Here is a 14953-nt window from a genome sequence, read left to right on the forward strand (position 1 = left end):
TCAAACCTGCAGCAAAGTCTCCTCTTCACAGTAGAAACTGACACTTGGTTTTTTCCTGACCACTGTTAAGCTGTGCTTGAAGCTGTTGTGCTATGAGGTGACTGTGATAACACAAGCTGGTGACCCACAGAAACGTTTAGAACACCTGTGAAAATTGTTTGCTTCAACTTGCAAGGCTTCATTTCCGTTAATTGCATCTGTAGGTTGTAACCTATTAGTTGTTCCCTGAAGAAGGCCTGAATAATATTCTGAAATGTCCTTTTTTTCAGGTTTTGCTAACCTAATCTTTAAATTTAAACCTTATGGCAGTTTACCGCTTACCTTTTTACCACTTTATGTCACTCATACGTTCAACTGATTAAATCTGAAGAAAAACTGGAAAAACCAAGGTGTTCTAAATGTTTAACTAGTAGAGTATATACAGTGCATCCAGAAAGTATTCACAGCGCATCACTTTTTCCACATTTTGTTATGTTACAGCCTTATTCCAAAATGGACTAAATTCATTTTTTTCCTCAGAATTCTGCACACAGCACCCCATAATGACAACGTGAAAAAAGCTTACTTGAGGTTTTTTGCAAATTTATTAAAAATAAAAAAAACTGAGAAATCCCATGTACATAAGTATTCACAGCCTTTGCTCAATACTTTGTCGATGCACCTTTGGCAGCAATTACAGCCTCAAGTCTTTTTGAATAGGATGCCACAAGCTTGGCACACCTATCCTTGGCCAGTTTCGCCCATTCCTCTTTGCAGCACCTCTCAAGCTCCATCAGGTTGGATGGGAAGTGTCGGTGCACAGCCATTTTAAGATCTCTCCAGAGATGTTCAATCGGATTCAAGTCTGGGCTCTGGCTGGGCCACTCAAGAACATTCACAGAGTTGTCCTGAAGCCACTCCTTTTATATCTTGGCTGTTTGCTTAGGGTCGTTGTCCTGCTGAAAGATGAACCGTCGCCCCAGTCTGAGGTCAAGAGCGCTCTGGAGCAGGTTTTCATCCAGGATGTCTCTGTACATTGCTGCAGTCGTCTTTCCCTTTATCCTGACTAGTCTCCCAGTCCCTGCTGCTGAAAAACATCCCCACAGCATGATGCTGCCACCACCATGCTTCACTGTAGGGATGGTATTGGCCTGGTGATGAGCGGTGCCTGGTTTCCTCCAAACGTGACGCCTGGCATTCACACCAAAGAGTTCAATCTTTGTCTCATCAGACCAGAGAATTTTCTTTCTCATGGTCGGAGAGTCCTTCAGGTACCTTTTGGCAAACTCCAGGCGGGCTGCCATGTGCCTTTTACTAAGGAGTGGCTTCCGTCTGGCCACTCTACCATACAGGCCTGATTGGTGGATTGCTGCAGAGATGGTTGTCCTTCTGGAAGGTTCTCCTCTCTCCACAGAGGACCTCTGGAGCTCTGACAGAGTGACCATCGGGTTCTTGGTCACCTCCCTGTCTAAGACCCTTCTCCCTCGATCGCTCAGTTTAGATGGCTGGCCAGCTCTAGGAAGAGTCCTGGTGGTTTCGAACTTCTTCCACTTACAGATGATGGAGGCCACTGTGCTCATTGGGACCTTCAAAGCAGCAGAAATTTTTCTGTAACCTTCCCCAGATTTGTGCCTCGAGACAATCCTGTCTCGGAGGTCTACAGACAATTCTTTTGACTTCATGCTTGGTTTGTGCTCTGACATGAACTGTCAACTGTGGGACCTTCTATAGACAGGTGTGTGCCTTTCCAAATCATCTCCAATCAACTGAATTTACCACAGGTGGACTCCAATTAAACTGCAGAAACATCTCAAGGATGATCAGGGGAAACAGGATGCACCTGAGCTCAGTTTTGAGCTTCATGGCAAAGGCTGTGAATACTTATGTACATGTGCTTTCTCAATTTTTTTATTTTTAATAAATTTGCAAAAACCTCAAGTAAACTTTTTTCACGTTGTCATTATGGGGTGTTGTGTGTAGAATTCTGAGGAAAAAAAATGAATTTAATCCATTTTGGAATAAGGCTGTAACATAACAAAATGTGGAAAAAGTGATGCGCTGTGAATACTTTCTGGATGCACTGTACATATACCATATTCTTTCATATAATCAACACAAGTAATTTTTATACATTTTTCCTTGCACCTACACTAGGAATTTAACAGTGTCAAATATATCACACACGAAACAATTCAAAGTAAGGAACATGCAAGTAGCAGTAATATGTTCATTCTGTATGTCAGCTAAATAATAATACAGTAATAAAAAGCTTTGAAACATTCCAACACTATTGGGGCCACAGAGTATCAGGAGATATTATAAGACAGGCCTCACAGCTAAAATATTACTCTGATTAAGTTATATAATACTGATTGTTAAATTAGGATGAATAAAAATCCATAAGACTTTTTTCCCCCCATTCTCTTCACATGAGAAATGGAAATGTTGGATTGACAGCAGTGCTAAGTACACTGAAAAAACAGCTTCCTGCAGGACAAGTGTGAAATTGCATGCAAAGCATACAAACATACTAGACCATTAATGTTCAGTTTCCCTACAAAAGGCTGATTTAGGATGACTGCAAAGCCCCATTTTCAACAGCCATTACTCCAATGTCCTAAAGGTAAACTCTCTTAGCTCACAATTAATCATGTTTAAATGCTAATTAGTTATTTGAGAAACCTCTAATTGTTTTAGCACAACTGAAATCTGTTATATTGGCCTATAAAGCATGCAAACATCCTGTCTTTGGGGAGCAAGATACTGGCATTGCTAAAGTTTAATTGTAGGTTCAAAACAGCCAAACCAAAACATCTTTCTCAAGAAACATGCCAGGCTATTGTTGTTCTGCAAAAAGAAGGTTATTCTATGCAACAGATTGTCAAGAAGCTAAAGATTTAATAAAGAGTGTACTTTACTGTCTGAGAGAAGTGGGCAAACTGGAGTTAACCAGAATAAAAAAAGAAGCAGAAGGCCCCGATGCACAACTGCATAAGAGGATAAGGACATCTGAATTTGTAATTTGATAAACAGAAACATTACAGATTCTCAGCTAACTTCTTTGTTAACTAGTACACACCACACTACCTGTGTCACCTGCAACAGTTCACTGTGTAGAACACTGGAGTAATAGTTGCGAAAAACTGAGTTTTGAAGCCAAATGTGAATTAATTATAAAATCAGTCCTTTCAAGCAGTCATAGCCATTTGCAACATTAGTAATATCTTGGCTATATTTTTTTATTCAATTTAATGGTGCCTTGATTCAATCAAAAACATGACCATTCTTGGGTTATTTAAAACACTAGTGTAGCTTTGAATCTGCACATGATTTGTATAATTTGCGATTCACAGTGGTCTCATTACTCTTACATTTCTGCTTCCAATTTGCTTTGATTAAATGGATTGTTTTCATTAGTGTCTGACAAGATATTTTTAATAGGATGATTGCCTGATGAAAATTATTTTTCTTCAAAATGTTTTATATATGAGTTTTCTCTGCAGGGTGTCTGGGCTCTCCCTTAAAGATAGGGTGAGAAGCTCAGTCATCCAGGAGGGGCTCAGAGTAGAGCCTCTGCTCCTCCGCGTCGAGAGGAGTCAGATGAGGTGGCTCGGGCATCTGATCAGGATGCCTCCTGGACGCCTCCCTGGTGAGGTGTTCCGGGCACGTCCAACCGGGAGGAGGCCCCGGGGAAGACCCAGGACACGCTGGAGGGACTATGTCTCCCGGCTGGCCTGGGAACGCCTTGGGATTCCCCTGGAAGAGCTAGAAGAAGTGGCCAGGGAGAGGGAAGTCTGGGCATCTCTGCTCAAGCTGCTGCCCCCGCGACCAGACCTCGGATAAGCGGAAGAGGATGGATGGATGGATGGATGTTTTATACGCATCAAAGAAATAGAGTTTTTTCTCATCTTAGTTTTATTTTAAAATTTCCAGATTTGTGCTTTTGACACAACAGGTAAAGGGAGTCTGAAAAGAAAAAAAATGATCTTACTAAAACTTAGCATCTCAATATCCTATGTCTTACCTCCCCATGTGACAGAGTCTGGAATAATTTTGAGCTTTTTCCTGATTGGGCCATTCATTAGCTGGTCAAGGTCTTGTTGCTGAAAGCGTTTCACATGACGCTGAAACAGAGAAACTGCACACAACAAGCTGATTCACATTAAACTGGGAGACATAATCAGTTGGTAATTAATGTGCATATAGAGAAGAGAGAAAGAATGAACTGCCATATAAAGAAGAAGAGTATGAGACATTAGTAATGCAACTTTTTCTTACCCAGTGGTCCATTTTGCATATGGGACACTTTCTTGTTGTCATCAGGGTCCATGTTGAGAATGTTATAAAAGTTAACTCCATCTGTATTCTAAAATATGGAAGGTATTAATATAGAAAACAAAGTTTCTGACAATTTCAGATGCAAAATGCTCCCTGAAAAAGAAAGTGACTAAAATGCTCAGATCAACCATTGTAAATCTACTCAATTTCTGTGCCTAAAGAAACTCTAGGTTCTGTTTTCAAATTGCAAAATTCACTCCATTTACTTTAAACAGATATTGCTATTCCCATAGACAGATATTAAATTGTGAGAATGACCATTGATAGTGCAAAAATATTTTAAGTGCACAAACAGGATATCTAAAAGTAACACGCCTAAACTGAAGTTTCACTTTGCCATCTGGTGGAGATTATCAGTAACAAAAAAAAAATAAATTCCAATTCAATATTTCGCAACCTCAGAACACAGGGAATCACTGAAGCTGGTTTTCTCAGTTAAACTGGTGGTGAGCTGGGCCTTGGATTGTGCTTTAGATATCTTTTTTATCACTGTGGACGGAATTGTTGCAATATACATTTCTTTTTCACAGTGCAGTAAGAATTAGACGTCTGCAAAAAACAATGCTGCATCTAAAAATTCACAAGGGACTTAGTCTGAATTGTGTTTGTGACATCACTTCAAAGCAGTAATGGCACACCTCATGGTTGTAATTCTCATATTTAACCCTAAATCATTTAGATCAACCTGAAATGGCACCAAATTGAGAATGTTCTATACTGATTTGCACCCACACAGAATAAACTCATTAGCTTTGTACATTTCAAATATTTTGTTCTTATATTTATTTATTCTGAACCATCTCACCCAAATTTATTTCAAACTGAAAAAAGTTCTTTGTTCTCTCTGTTTTTCCTTTGTAGTTGTTAGTTTTGGATTAGATGCTATCTGGCCTGGCATCTGACATGTCATTATAAATTTATAAACAGTTTGAAATGGTATATTGCCGTCACCGAAACTTGAATGTTGGCTCATCTCAACTGCCTTTCAAAAAGCCTACAAACTTGGGAGAAGTCATTGGAGGAGCAAAAATGATCTTAAATCTAACTTACATCTGCAACACATTAATATATAAGAGACCCAAAGGAATCTAAAGTGGGTTATATTAAACATTCCTGCAGTCAGCTGGTAGCACTGCAATCACTAGTACCCAGGGAGCTCTATTACACCTTATCAGAGGGAGCAGCTCATCCGAAGATGGAAAGAGCCAGATAAAATGTAAGGTAGTGTGGAATGGAATTTAAAATCTATTGCTAGCTTCTGTATGAAAATCTGCATGTTCTCTGTGTGGCTAGGTATTTTTTATAACAGATTAAATAAGCGTGCTTATTTAGAGTAGGGCTGCTAGCGTGGAATACAGTGATCCCTCGCTATATCGCGCTTCACCTTTCGCGGCTTCACTCTATCGCGGATTTTATATGTAAGCATATTTAAATATATATCGCGGAATTTTTGCTGGTTCGCGGATTTCTGAGGACAATGGGTCTTTTAATTTCTGATACATGCTTCCTCAGTTGGTTTGCCCAGTTGATTTCATACAAGGGACGCTATTGGCAGATGGCTGAGAAGCTACCCAACTTACTTTTCTCTGTGTCTCTTGCGCTGACTTTCTCTGATCCTGACGTAGGGGGATTGAGCAGGGGGGCTGTTCGCACACCTAGACGCTACGGACACTCGTCTAAAAATGCTGAAAGATTATCTTCACGTTGCTACCTTCTGTGTGCAGTTGCTTCCTGAAGAGACATGCTGCACGGTGCTTCGCATACTTAAAAGCTCAAAGGGCACGTATTGATTTTTCACTGTTTGTTTTCCTCTGTCTCTCTGTCTCTCTCTCTCTCCCTGCTCCTGACGGAGGGGGTGTGAGCTGCCGCCTTCAACAGCTTTGTACCGGCGGTGCTTCGCATACTTAAAAGCCAAACAGCCCTATTGATTTGTTTGGTTTTCTCTCACTTTCTGACATTCAGTGCTCCTGACGCGCACTCCTTTGAAGAGATATGTTTGCATTCTTTTAATTGTGAGACAGAACTGTCATCTCTGTCTTGTCATGGAGCACAGTTTAAACTTTTGAAAAAGAGACAAATGTTTGTTTGCAGTGTTTGAATAACATTCCTGTCTCTCTACAACCTCCTGTGTTTCTGCGCAAATCTGTGACCCAAGCATGAATATAAAAATAACCATATAAACATATGGTTTCTACTTCGCGGATTTTCTTATTTCGCGGGTGGCTCTGGAACGCAACCCCCGCGATGGAGGAGGGATTACTGTACAGCTTTTGGCTGCTTCCCGGCTTGTCTCAGCAGTGTCTGGTTATCGTCCAAGTTTTCTGATAAGCTTAATGAAAAATATAGAAAAGAATAGAATTTCTGCTTTCTGTTGAAACAAACAAATTGTGTAAGAATGTTCTATGACCTTTGGATAAAACTGAGCTTATTTTTCCTAATTGTCTCTTTGAAGATCTCTGTTATAAAATTACAGCTTCCCCCCCCTTGAGGTGTCTTTTGCAAGCTGACAGGCTTTGTAACAGACCTCTGCTTTCCAAGAAGAAAAAGAAATAAAAAGATTTCTGCTTATTTGAAAAAGTGTTTGCCTGCTGTTGTCTCGACACTTCGTCCACAGTAGAAAGGAAACAGAACTGGGATGCCTATACATAATGAGGAATGTTCTCTCACTTTCAAATAAGACGGATGAACTGTCACCTCAAATGGTAAGCCACTGTGCATTCAGGTACTTTAACATTATTACCTCAATGTTTTATGGAGCTCTGCCTGCTGTTGTTTACTTCCTATATCTGTTTGTTTCAATAAAGATTTGATAAAAATGTCCAAGATGGTTTAAAATGCACTGTCATGGAGACTATGCTTTTCATAAATATGTAGGTAAATTAAAAAGGACATTTGGAAAATTCTACAAGTTCTCAGAAGATGAGCTGTGATTAGCTACAGCATTTACAGTGTCATTTGACTAGGGTTGAAGAGGACAACAGACTGACTCAGACAAGTAATACCTTAGAGGAATAAGTACAGGTGCTTGAATTTAAATACTAAATAACACAATACATACCTTCTCCACCACGTTCTCAGCATCAGACCAAAGAGACGTGGCTTTCGCATAATCCCCACGGTCAAATGCTTCCTGCACCTTCTTAGCAGCGACATTGACTTCTGAGAGGCCCTCCTCATCTAGCATAGACTGGGAATGAAAAGATCAACCACTTAACAGACAGCAAAAAGTTATAAAATAATTTAGGGGTATGGTGTAAAAAAAAAAAAAAAAAATCTATTTATTTAGGGCTTCCTCCATATATTCTTCTATCATGTATATTAATTTTACTTATATGGAATTCTTAATATAAAACATCACTCAGAAATATCTGCATTACGATCCATCCATTCATTATCCAACCCGCTATATTCTAACCACAGGGTCACAGGGGTCTTCTGGAGCCAATCCCAGCCAACACAGGGCGCAAGGCAGAAAACAAACTCTGGGCAGGGCGCCAGCCCACCGCAGGGCACACACACACGCACACCAAGCACACCCTAGGGACAATTCAGAATCGTCAATGCACGTAACCTGCATGTCTTCAGACTGTGGGAGGAAACCCACACAGAAACGGGGAGAACATGCAAATTCCGTGCAGGGAGGACCCGGGAAGCGAACCCGGGTCTCCTAACTGCGAGGCAGCAGCGTTACCCACTACGCCACCATGCCGCTATGGCATTATGATATGGGCAAATAATTTAAATAAAGATAACATTGTAGCACTTTAGCAGGTGATTATAACCTCATGGACAAACAATAGTCAGCAATCATTATAAACTGTTTGGCTTTGGCTAAGGCACAAAGTATCACAAGTGTAAAAAATAAAAATAAAGAATAAAACAATCACAAAAGCAAAATAAAAAGGAAGTCCCAAATTTATATCTAAAGCAGTGTTTGCCACTATGGGTTAAAATGCACGGTTTAAATGATTCTATTAGGAGTTTATTTTTCCCTAGGGTCCTTTGGAATTTCTTCCTTTACCCCACCTGCCAAACTGGTGTAGAAAAAGGCACAAGCCCATCAACAGAAAGCAAAGAAACAAATTTTATCAGACTCCCATCAGGTAACAGAGGCCTTTAATGAATGGTGTAGGGAAATGAGATGCAGGTTACTCACAATGCTGTAGAGGTAGGGTCCCCATGTGAGAACAGAATCTGAAAAAAGAAAAAAGATTGAACTTAATGTGATCTACGACAAGAAAAGAACATACACTTATAGCAACTGATACATTCACCGATTGCAATTACTGAGTATTAGGAGTGTTTAATCACAGATTACCCCCAAAACCCAGAATTCTCTGCATGTCCAATGTGATAGAACCCTCAGTCTCAAGTAATTTCAGAAGTTGGTTACTAGATTCTCTAAGAGAAAATCCATCCATCCATCCATTTTCCAACCCGCTGAATCCGAACACAGGGTCACGGGGGTCTGCTGGAGTCAATCCCAGCCAACACAGGGCACAAGGCAGGAACCAATCCCGGGCAGAGTGCCAACCCACCGCAGGACACACACAAACACACCCACACACCAAGCACGCACTAGGGCCAATTTAGAATCGCCAATCCACCTAACCTGCATGTCTTTGGACTGTGGGAGGAAACCGGAGCGCCCGGAGGAAACCCACGCAGACACGGGGAGAACATGCAAACTCCACGCAGGGAGGACCTGGGAAGCGAACCCGGGTCCCCAGGTCACCCAACTGCGAGGCAGCAGCGCTACCCACTGCGCCACCGTGCCGCCCTAAGAGAAAATCAAACACAACAAATAATCTGCTCAGGGACACCAGGGGCTGCCAGGAGCATAGGGGGCCACAATGTTTCTGATGCCTATACAGTACATGCTTCTGTTTTGCTTATAAAAGAGGGGCCTTTGAGCATTGCTTTGCCCTGGGGCCTATGGTGCTGTTAAGATGGCCCTGGGGCTGGCAGGCAATGAACTACAATGAAAAGAGTTCTATAGTGTACTCCTTGACAGACCACAAATGAGTTTGGAGTCAGTGGGTGAGATCAGACAAGGGCCCACCTGATGGGAGCCAGAAAATGATTTAAAAAAGTATGTGAGGCAAGAGAGAGGAGAGTCTGGCTTGGCACAAAGCTGATCAAAAAACTCATATAACAGACAAGGTGACCAACATGAATAGGAAAGCCCAGAGTAGCAGAAGATTTTCTATTTATTGTATACTCATTCTCTTCACTTCCTCTCCCTATGTGCTTCGTTTCCAGCAAAGACAACTTTTTTCTTTTTTTTTTTTAACTAAAAAATTCCACCTCCTTAGCTTTCATTTTAGACTTTTAGATGGTTCTATGGCACCCACTATCCTTTAAGTGGTTTACATCACAGTTGCACAGATATGTTTTTCTTCATCACCTAAAACTGGTTGTGCATGTATGAAATTAGTTTACACAAAATGCTGGGATGCCAACAAAGAACAATGCACTGTGAAATAATTATGGATATACTTAATTAAATATTACTGATTTATGCACTTTTACCACTATTTTTTAAACACATAATATATGATGCTTAATATATTCAATGAGATTTGGTGGCTCTTCCACCCAGGCACCCTGTGTGTCTGATTAAGGTACTGCAAAACTGTCATCAATTTGTGTACATTATTATTATTGCCTTTTTATTACAACTTAGTTTAACTAATTATTCAATGAAACAGGGAAAGAAAATACTTTCTGTAGATACCTAAGGGAGAAATCCAGGAGTCTCCAAGTGCCACGCCAGCAAAATTGCATTTTATGCTCCTTGACTGCACTGCCTAAAGAAACAAAGAATCAAAAAGTCATTTACAAAACAAGCAGACTAAAATGTCAATATTCATTTATTCAACTTGTTTAGTCCACCTATAGGATCAAAGAGAGCACAAGCCTGTCCCAGTAGCATACAGCAATAGACCACATTGAATCCTGAATGCAACACTAGTCTACCTTAAGAAATAAAGTATGTACAGTATAGTTACACTAGCTTATCCAGCCATTCATCTTCAAACCCCGTGTGACAACAAGGGGGAGCTACTGAGCCCTAAACACAATTACAGTGCACAACCCACACAGTCAGGGATACAAATAAAGGTTATCTGTTTATACAGAACCTTTACTAAACAGACAAATCATAGTCCAGATTTTAATCACCACTATAAAGGAAACTTTCCAGGGAGCTTCATCCACTCATCTCCTGACTCTGACTCCTCTAAGTGAAATGAGATGGCTCCTTTTATGCTGGACCCAGGAATACCTCCAATGTCATGACAAAGCATGACAGAAGCACTTCCAGTTCATGCGGAAGATCCCCAAAATAGGGTGAACTTCTCCTAGCAGCGCCCTCTGGTGGCACCCATCAATCCCGACAGGGTTGCTTATCTGAACTACATGTCCCATGAAACCCTGCGGGAGTCCAAACCGGGGCTATGTCAGAGAAACACTGCCACCCTTCACCCTTGGGGATAAACTGTCCCCAATTGTTAGTCTCTCTCTGTCCATCCATTATATGATGTCCCACTGGGATAAGAACGTAGATTTATTCCAGCCAGATTACACCTCTAATTATGTACTCCATTCATTGTGGCTTCCTGGCCAGGTAAGATTTCACTCTCACTTTTACACCCCCTATAACATACCAGTAGCACTGGGTGCAGGTGTTAACCAATCCTGGGTAGGGTTCCAGTTCAATACAAACCACACTAAGAGAACACGGAGTCCCTTGTCTACTCATTTCATTCTTCTTTGGGATGTATGAGAAAAACCAAGTACCTGTAGAAACAACCACGAAGGCACAAGGACAATGCCAAACTCCACATAGACAGAAACTGGTGTGGAATTTCAACCTAGTCTTTTGGGGCTATTAGATGTAAATGAAAAACTACTGCTTCATTTATTTGCTTTATTTGATTACACTTATTTTTGTGAGGTGATTTCATTTTTTTTACAGTATGTCAGTTGAGAACACACCATAGGTTGTCATAAATTAAACTGCACGTGCACTATGAGTAAGTACTGAATTAATAAGCCAATCACGTATTAAATTACATATTTTATGGTTACTACAGTTATGGTCAGAGCCGGCCCTAGACAATTTCGGGCCCGACTCCAGCAGCTAGGGGGTCCAGGGCAGAGCCTCGGCGGCCAAGCAATTTCCTGCATTCTGAGCTGCAGCAATGCATTTTCCCGGCATCTACAACCATCACTTTTTGAAATTCGGCAAGGCCTAATTACTATCTACAAGACGTTCTAACAAAATGGAAATATATTGATATGAAGGAAAGTGATGGCTTTACGATGAGAAGAGCCCCTTTTATGCTCTGTCAAGAATGCAGTGTGGCGGAGCAACCCTGACTGAAGCATACGTGGCTGCCTACTGAGGACAGAGGCACAGATGAGCCGTGGAGGCGGCAACAGGCGCGTGGGCCTGAGTGAAGCGTAATGAAGATTGGAGTGCCGAGTGGAGATGTCCACGTGGAGTAATTAGGTGATGGAATATGTTGCCCGTGAATTATATATAAGATAATTAGAATTATATATATAATATATTAGAAAATGAAGGAGTCTGTTGCTCCATTGGGCCCTCCACAGCAGCGTCGCATCACAGGAAAAAAAAAACCTTGGGCGCAGTGGGCCCCCTCCAGCTGTGGGCCCGAAGCGGTCGCTTCGCCCTAAGGCCGGCTCTGTTATGGTCAGGTGGCACTGAAAATAAAACTGCGATCATGACATTAAATTTCAAGACAATAAATCTATTGAGGCCCAAAGTTCTCTTACAAAGATCAAAGACTAAGACTGCCAGATGTAGGACATCTCGCCACCTGAACCCTCCCTTGGTATTCTGTTATGCAAACTAAAGTCTGGCTGTCCAAGGACCTGTCCTAATTTGTGATGCCATCATTTTATGGGCTCTCATCCTGTATTTAGCCACAAGATGAGAGTCAACATAAGATGGTGCCAATTGTCTCATGGCTAAGATGGACCATACATCAAATAAAGTAACACACATCCTTACAATTACCACTGCAATGCAGGCTATGCAAACAATCTTAACTAAAATGCACGTTACTTTTTAGTTATTCATTTGTTTTTAACATCTACAAGTTTCTTTCCTACGATTTTTTTAAAAACACAATGTAGAATGTTACAGCCTCCAGGCTCATCTGCATGCAATTACCTTGTGCAATGACAGACCAATGGCTGCAGCCATTTTGCCTCCATAGGATTCAGAGAAGATGTAAAATGGAACGCTCTGTAAAATAATAAATTAGCTGTTATGAAATACCAAACCACTGGCATTCTTGTAGTCCAAATATAAAAGATAAGAACAATATTATATCAACACTAACAAGAAAGGTAAAAGCATATGTTTGCAGTCTAATGTAATATTTCAAATGAGGACAACTCAGACATTAGATCCCCCACCCCCTTTTACAGCCAGGGTCTCAAAACAAATAAGACATTACAGCTGCAGCTTTTCTATTAAAATAATGAGTAAATAATGCTGAGCAGTTACCTGAAACTCTGGTCTAGCTTTAAAAAAATCCTGGAGTAGGACCAACATGTCATTGGTAATGTCCGACACATTCTTTGTAAAGGCATCTTTGCTTGTGACATAGCTGAAACCTGTCCCCACTGGATTATCCACAAATAAAATGCTAGCTTCTTTCACCTGAGGACAAATCACCATAAACAGAGGCAAATTTCACCCATTTACAGTACACATACACACAATATAAATCTCCAAAATGTAAAATTCACAGAAACAAATGTATTGCCAAATGACACAATATATGTGTTACCAGAGCAGAGGAACTTAATTTGTAGGAACAGAATGATGTCTGTTTGAACTCTGAGATTAGTAAACATTTCTTTTTTACCCAGGATGTATTGCGAGGCTGAAGCTTTATGTTTAAAGGTCCAATTTCTAAAAAGTTGCCAAATCCACAGCCTGATGCACCGGGTCCTCCCTGTCACAAAGACACAAAGAAGATACTAGTCTCAGTGAAAGAAACTAAACTCTTCTAATTGTGGTTTAAAAAAAATATACAGTAAATTACATGCATCCATCTATTCACACACCGAGTCCACTTTGCTTATAATTTGGGTCACTATATATGGGAGTTTATCTCAGCATTAGTGAGTGCAAAGTATCAACTACTTCTTGATGAAATGCCAATTAATAAAAATTGCATAACTTTAAATGAAATACCCAAAACCCAAGTACACAGGGTAAACAAAGTAAATCCACAGAGAAAATGACACAGTACAGGATTGGAACCCTGGATGCTGGGATATTAAATAACCTCCGGTTGTTTATTGCATTATTTTTGCCAACCTGTTAATCAGAAATAATCGCCTTCTAACAACATTTTTTAATAAGGTGCATAAAAATTATGCATCTTAATAAAAAGGACAGTGTCAGTGTATCTGTGTGTCTATCTGGTTTCTATGTCTCTATCATTTCAACTGATGACAAGTCACAAACATTACCACTGCTTTTATCAATTCAAACCAAATAAAATATTAACAGAGACATATCCATTGCATTTGTCATTCTAACAGATGGTGCATCACAAACATTTGTAGTAATAAAATGCTTTGCATTTTCCATTCCAACAAATGGCACATCACAAACATTTATAGTGAAGCAGTTTACAACTACAATGCATGTTAGTACTTCATGAATTACAAAATACATTCCAATAGATGGCGCATTACAAACATTAACACTGAGGTTTACATTGATGACTTAGATTTCAACCCAACCCATCTTGCATGGATTGCCCAGCCAATTACAAACTAAATTACTAATTAAATAACATATCATTTTCAATTTTGTTGTAATGATTGGCCAATTTCTCTGAAAAATATTTTTCCAGCCAGTTTCTTTTCACTACTTCTCAAAATCTGTGTCACAAGGAGATGGTGCTTGTTATGCCAGCAACTAGCACACAGCACAAGCTCTGGACATGACTGCAGGCCAAAGCACTCTACCTAATGATGCTAAAGATCTTTATGCAGGGTGTAACTTCTAAATCAACAAGTTAATTCACTCAATACCTTCATTAGTTTGGTCAACTTGTGTAGAAACAAGCCTTACCTGCAGCCACATCACCAAAGGTAACTCCGAGAAGTTTTTAGTGGGGTTGTCCGCATAGTACAACCACCAAAACATGTGGGCTCCATCTCGGACTTCAACATAGTCCCACTCCTCTTTAGAGTTACTAAATGGAACAGATTCTGTGGAAAACAAAGTATTGTTAGGTTAATTTAAGCGGTGGTCACTTCTGAAATGTGGTGTTCATACATAAATATATACAAACTGAAGCCCATAATTTTGCCTAATTTTGGAATAGCAGTATGAGAACCTATAAAAAGCACTCTACTTGCAAATGTCATTGGCACATCACTGACTGTCATGCTTCTATTCGTTAATGTTATGTATTTTTAATACATTCTTGTTTGTCATGGAGTCACAGAGAGGCAACATATCACCTGTTGCTTAGACATAATAATAACAATACATTTTACTTATATAGCACCATTCCCATGCATGCAACTAGGAATTTCAGTATACTCACTACACAAGGAAATATTATTACTATCT

At 40.2% G+C, this 14953-nt stretch overlaps 2 protein-coding genes across 2 annotated transcripts in view; one reads left to right on the plus strand and one right to left on the minus strand.

Annotated features, from left to right (window-relative positions):
- dgke (diacylglycerol kinase, epsilon) overlaps positions 1-14953 on the plus strand; it is a 521693-nt gene that overhangs the window by 197810 nt on the left and 308930 nt on the right.
- scpep1 (serine carboxypeptidase 1) overlaps positions 1-14953 on the minus strand; it is a 33845-nt gene that overhangs the window by 12108 nt on the left and 6784 nt on the right. Inside the window, exons 2-10 of the mRNA XM_028818818.2 lie at positions 14447-14586; positions 13224-13313; positions 12860-13015; positions 12521-12595; positions 10055-10127; positions 8474-8511; positions 7376-7504; positions 4258-4345; positions 4004-4117 (exon numbers count right to left, since the gene is read on the minus strand). Of these exons, the coding sequence (XP_028674651.2) occupies positions 4004-4117; positions 4258-4345; positions 7376-7504; positions 8474-8511; positions 10055-10127; positions 12521-12595; positions 12860-13015; positions 13224-13313; positions 14447-14586 (903 nt within the window). The remainder of the gene's footprint in view (positions 1-4003; positions 4118-4257; positions 4346-7375; positions 7505-8473; positions 8512-10054; positions 10128-12520; positions 12596-12859; positions 13016-13223; positions 13314-14446; positions 14587-14953) is intronic.

This window comes from Erpetoichthys calabaricus, chromosome 14 (assembly GCF_900747795.2).
Source record: "Erpetoichthys calabaricus chromosome 14, fErpCal1.3, whole genome shotgun sequence".
Lineage (NCBI taxonomy): Eukaryota > Metazoa > Chordata > Cladistia > Polypteriformes > Polypteridae > Erpetoichthys > Erpetoichthys calabaricus.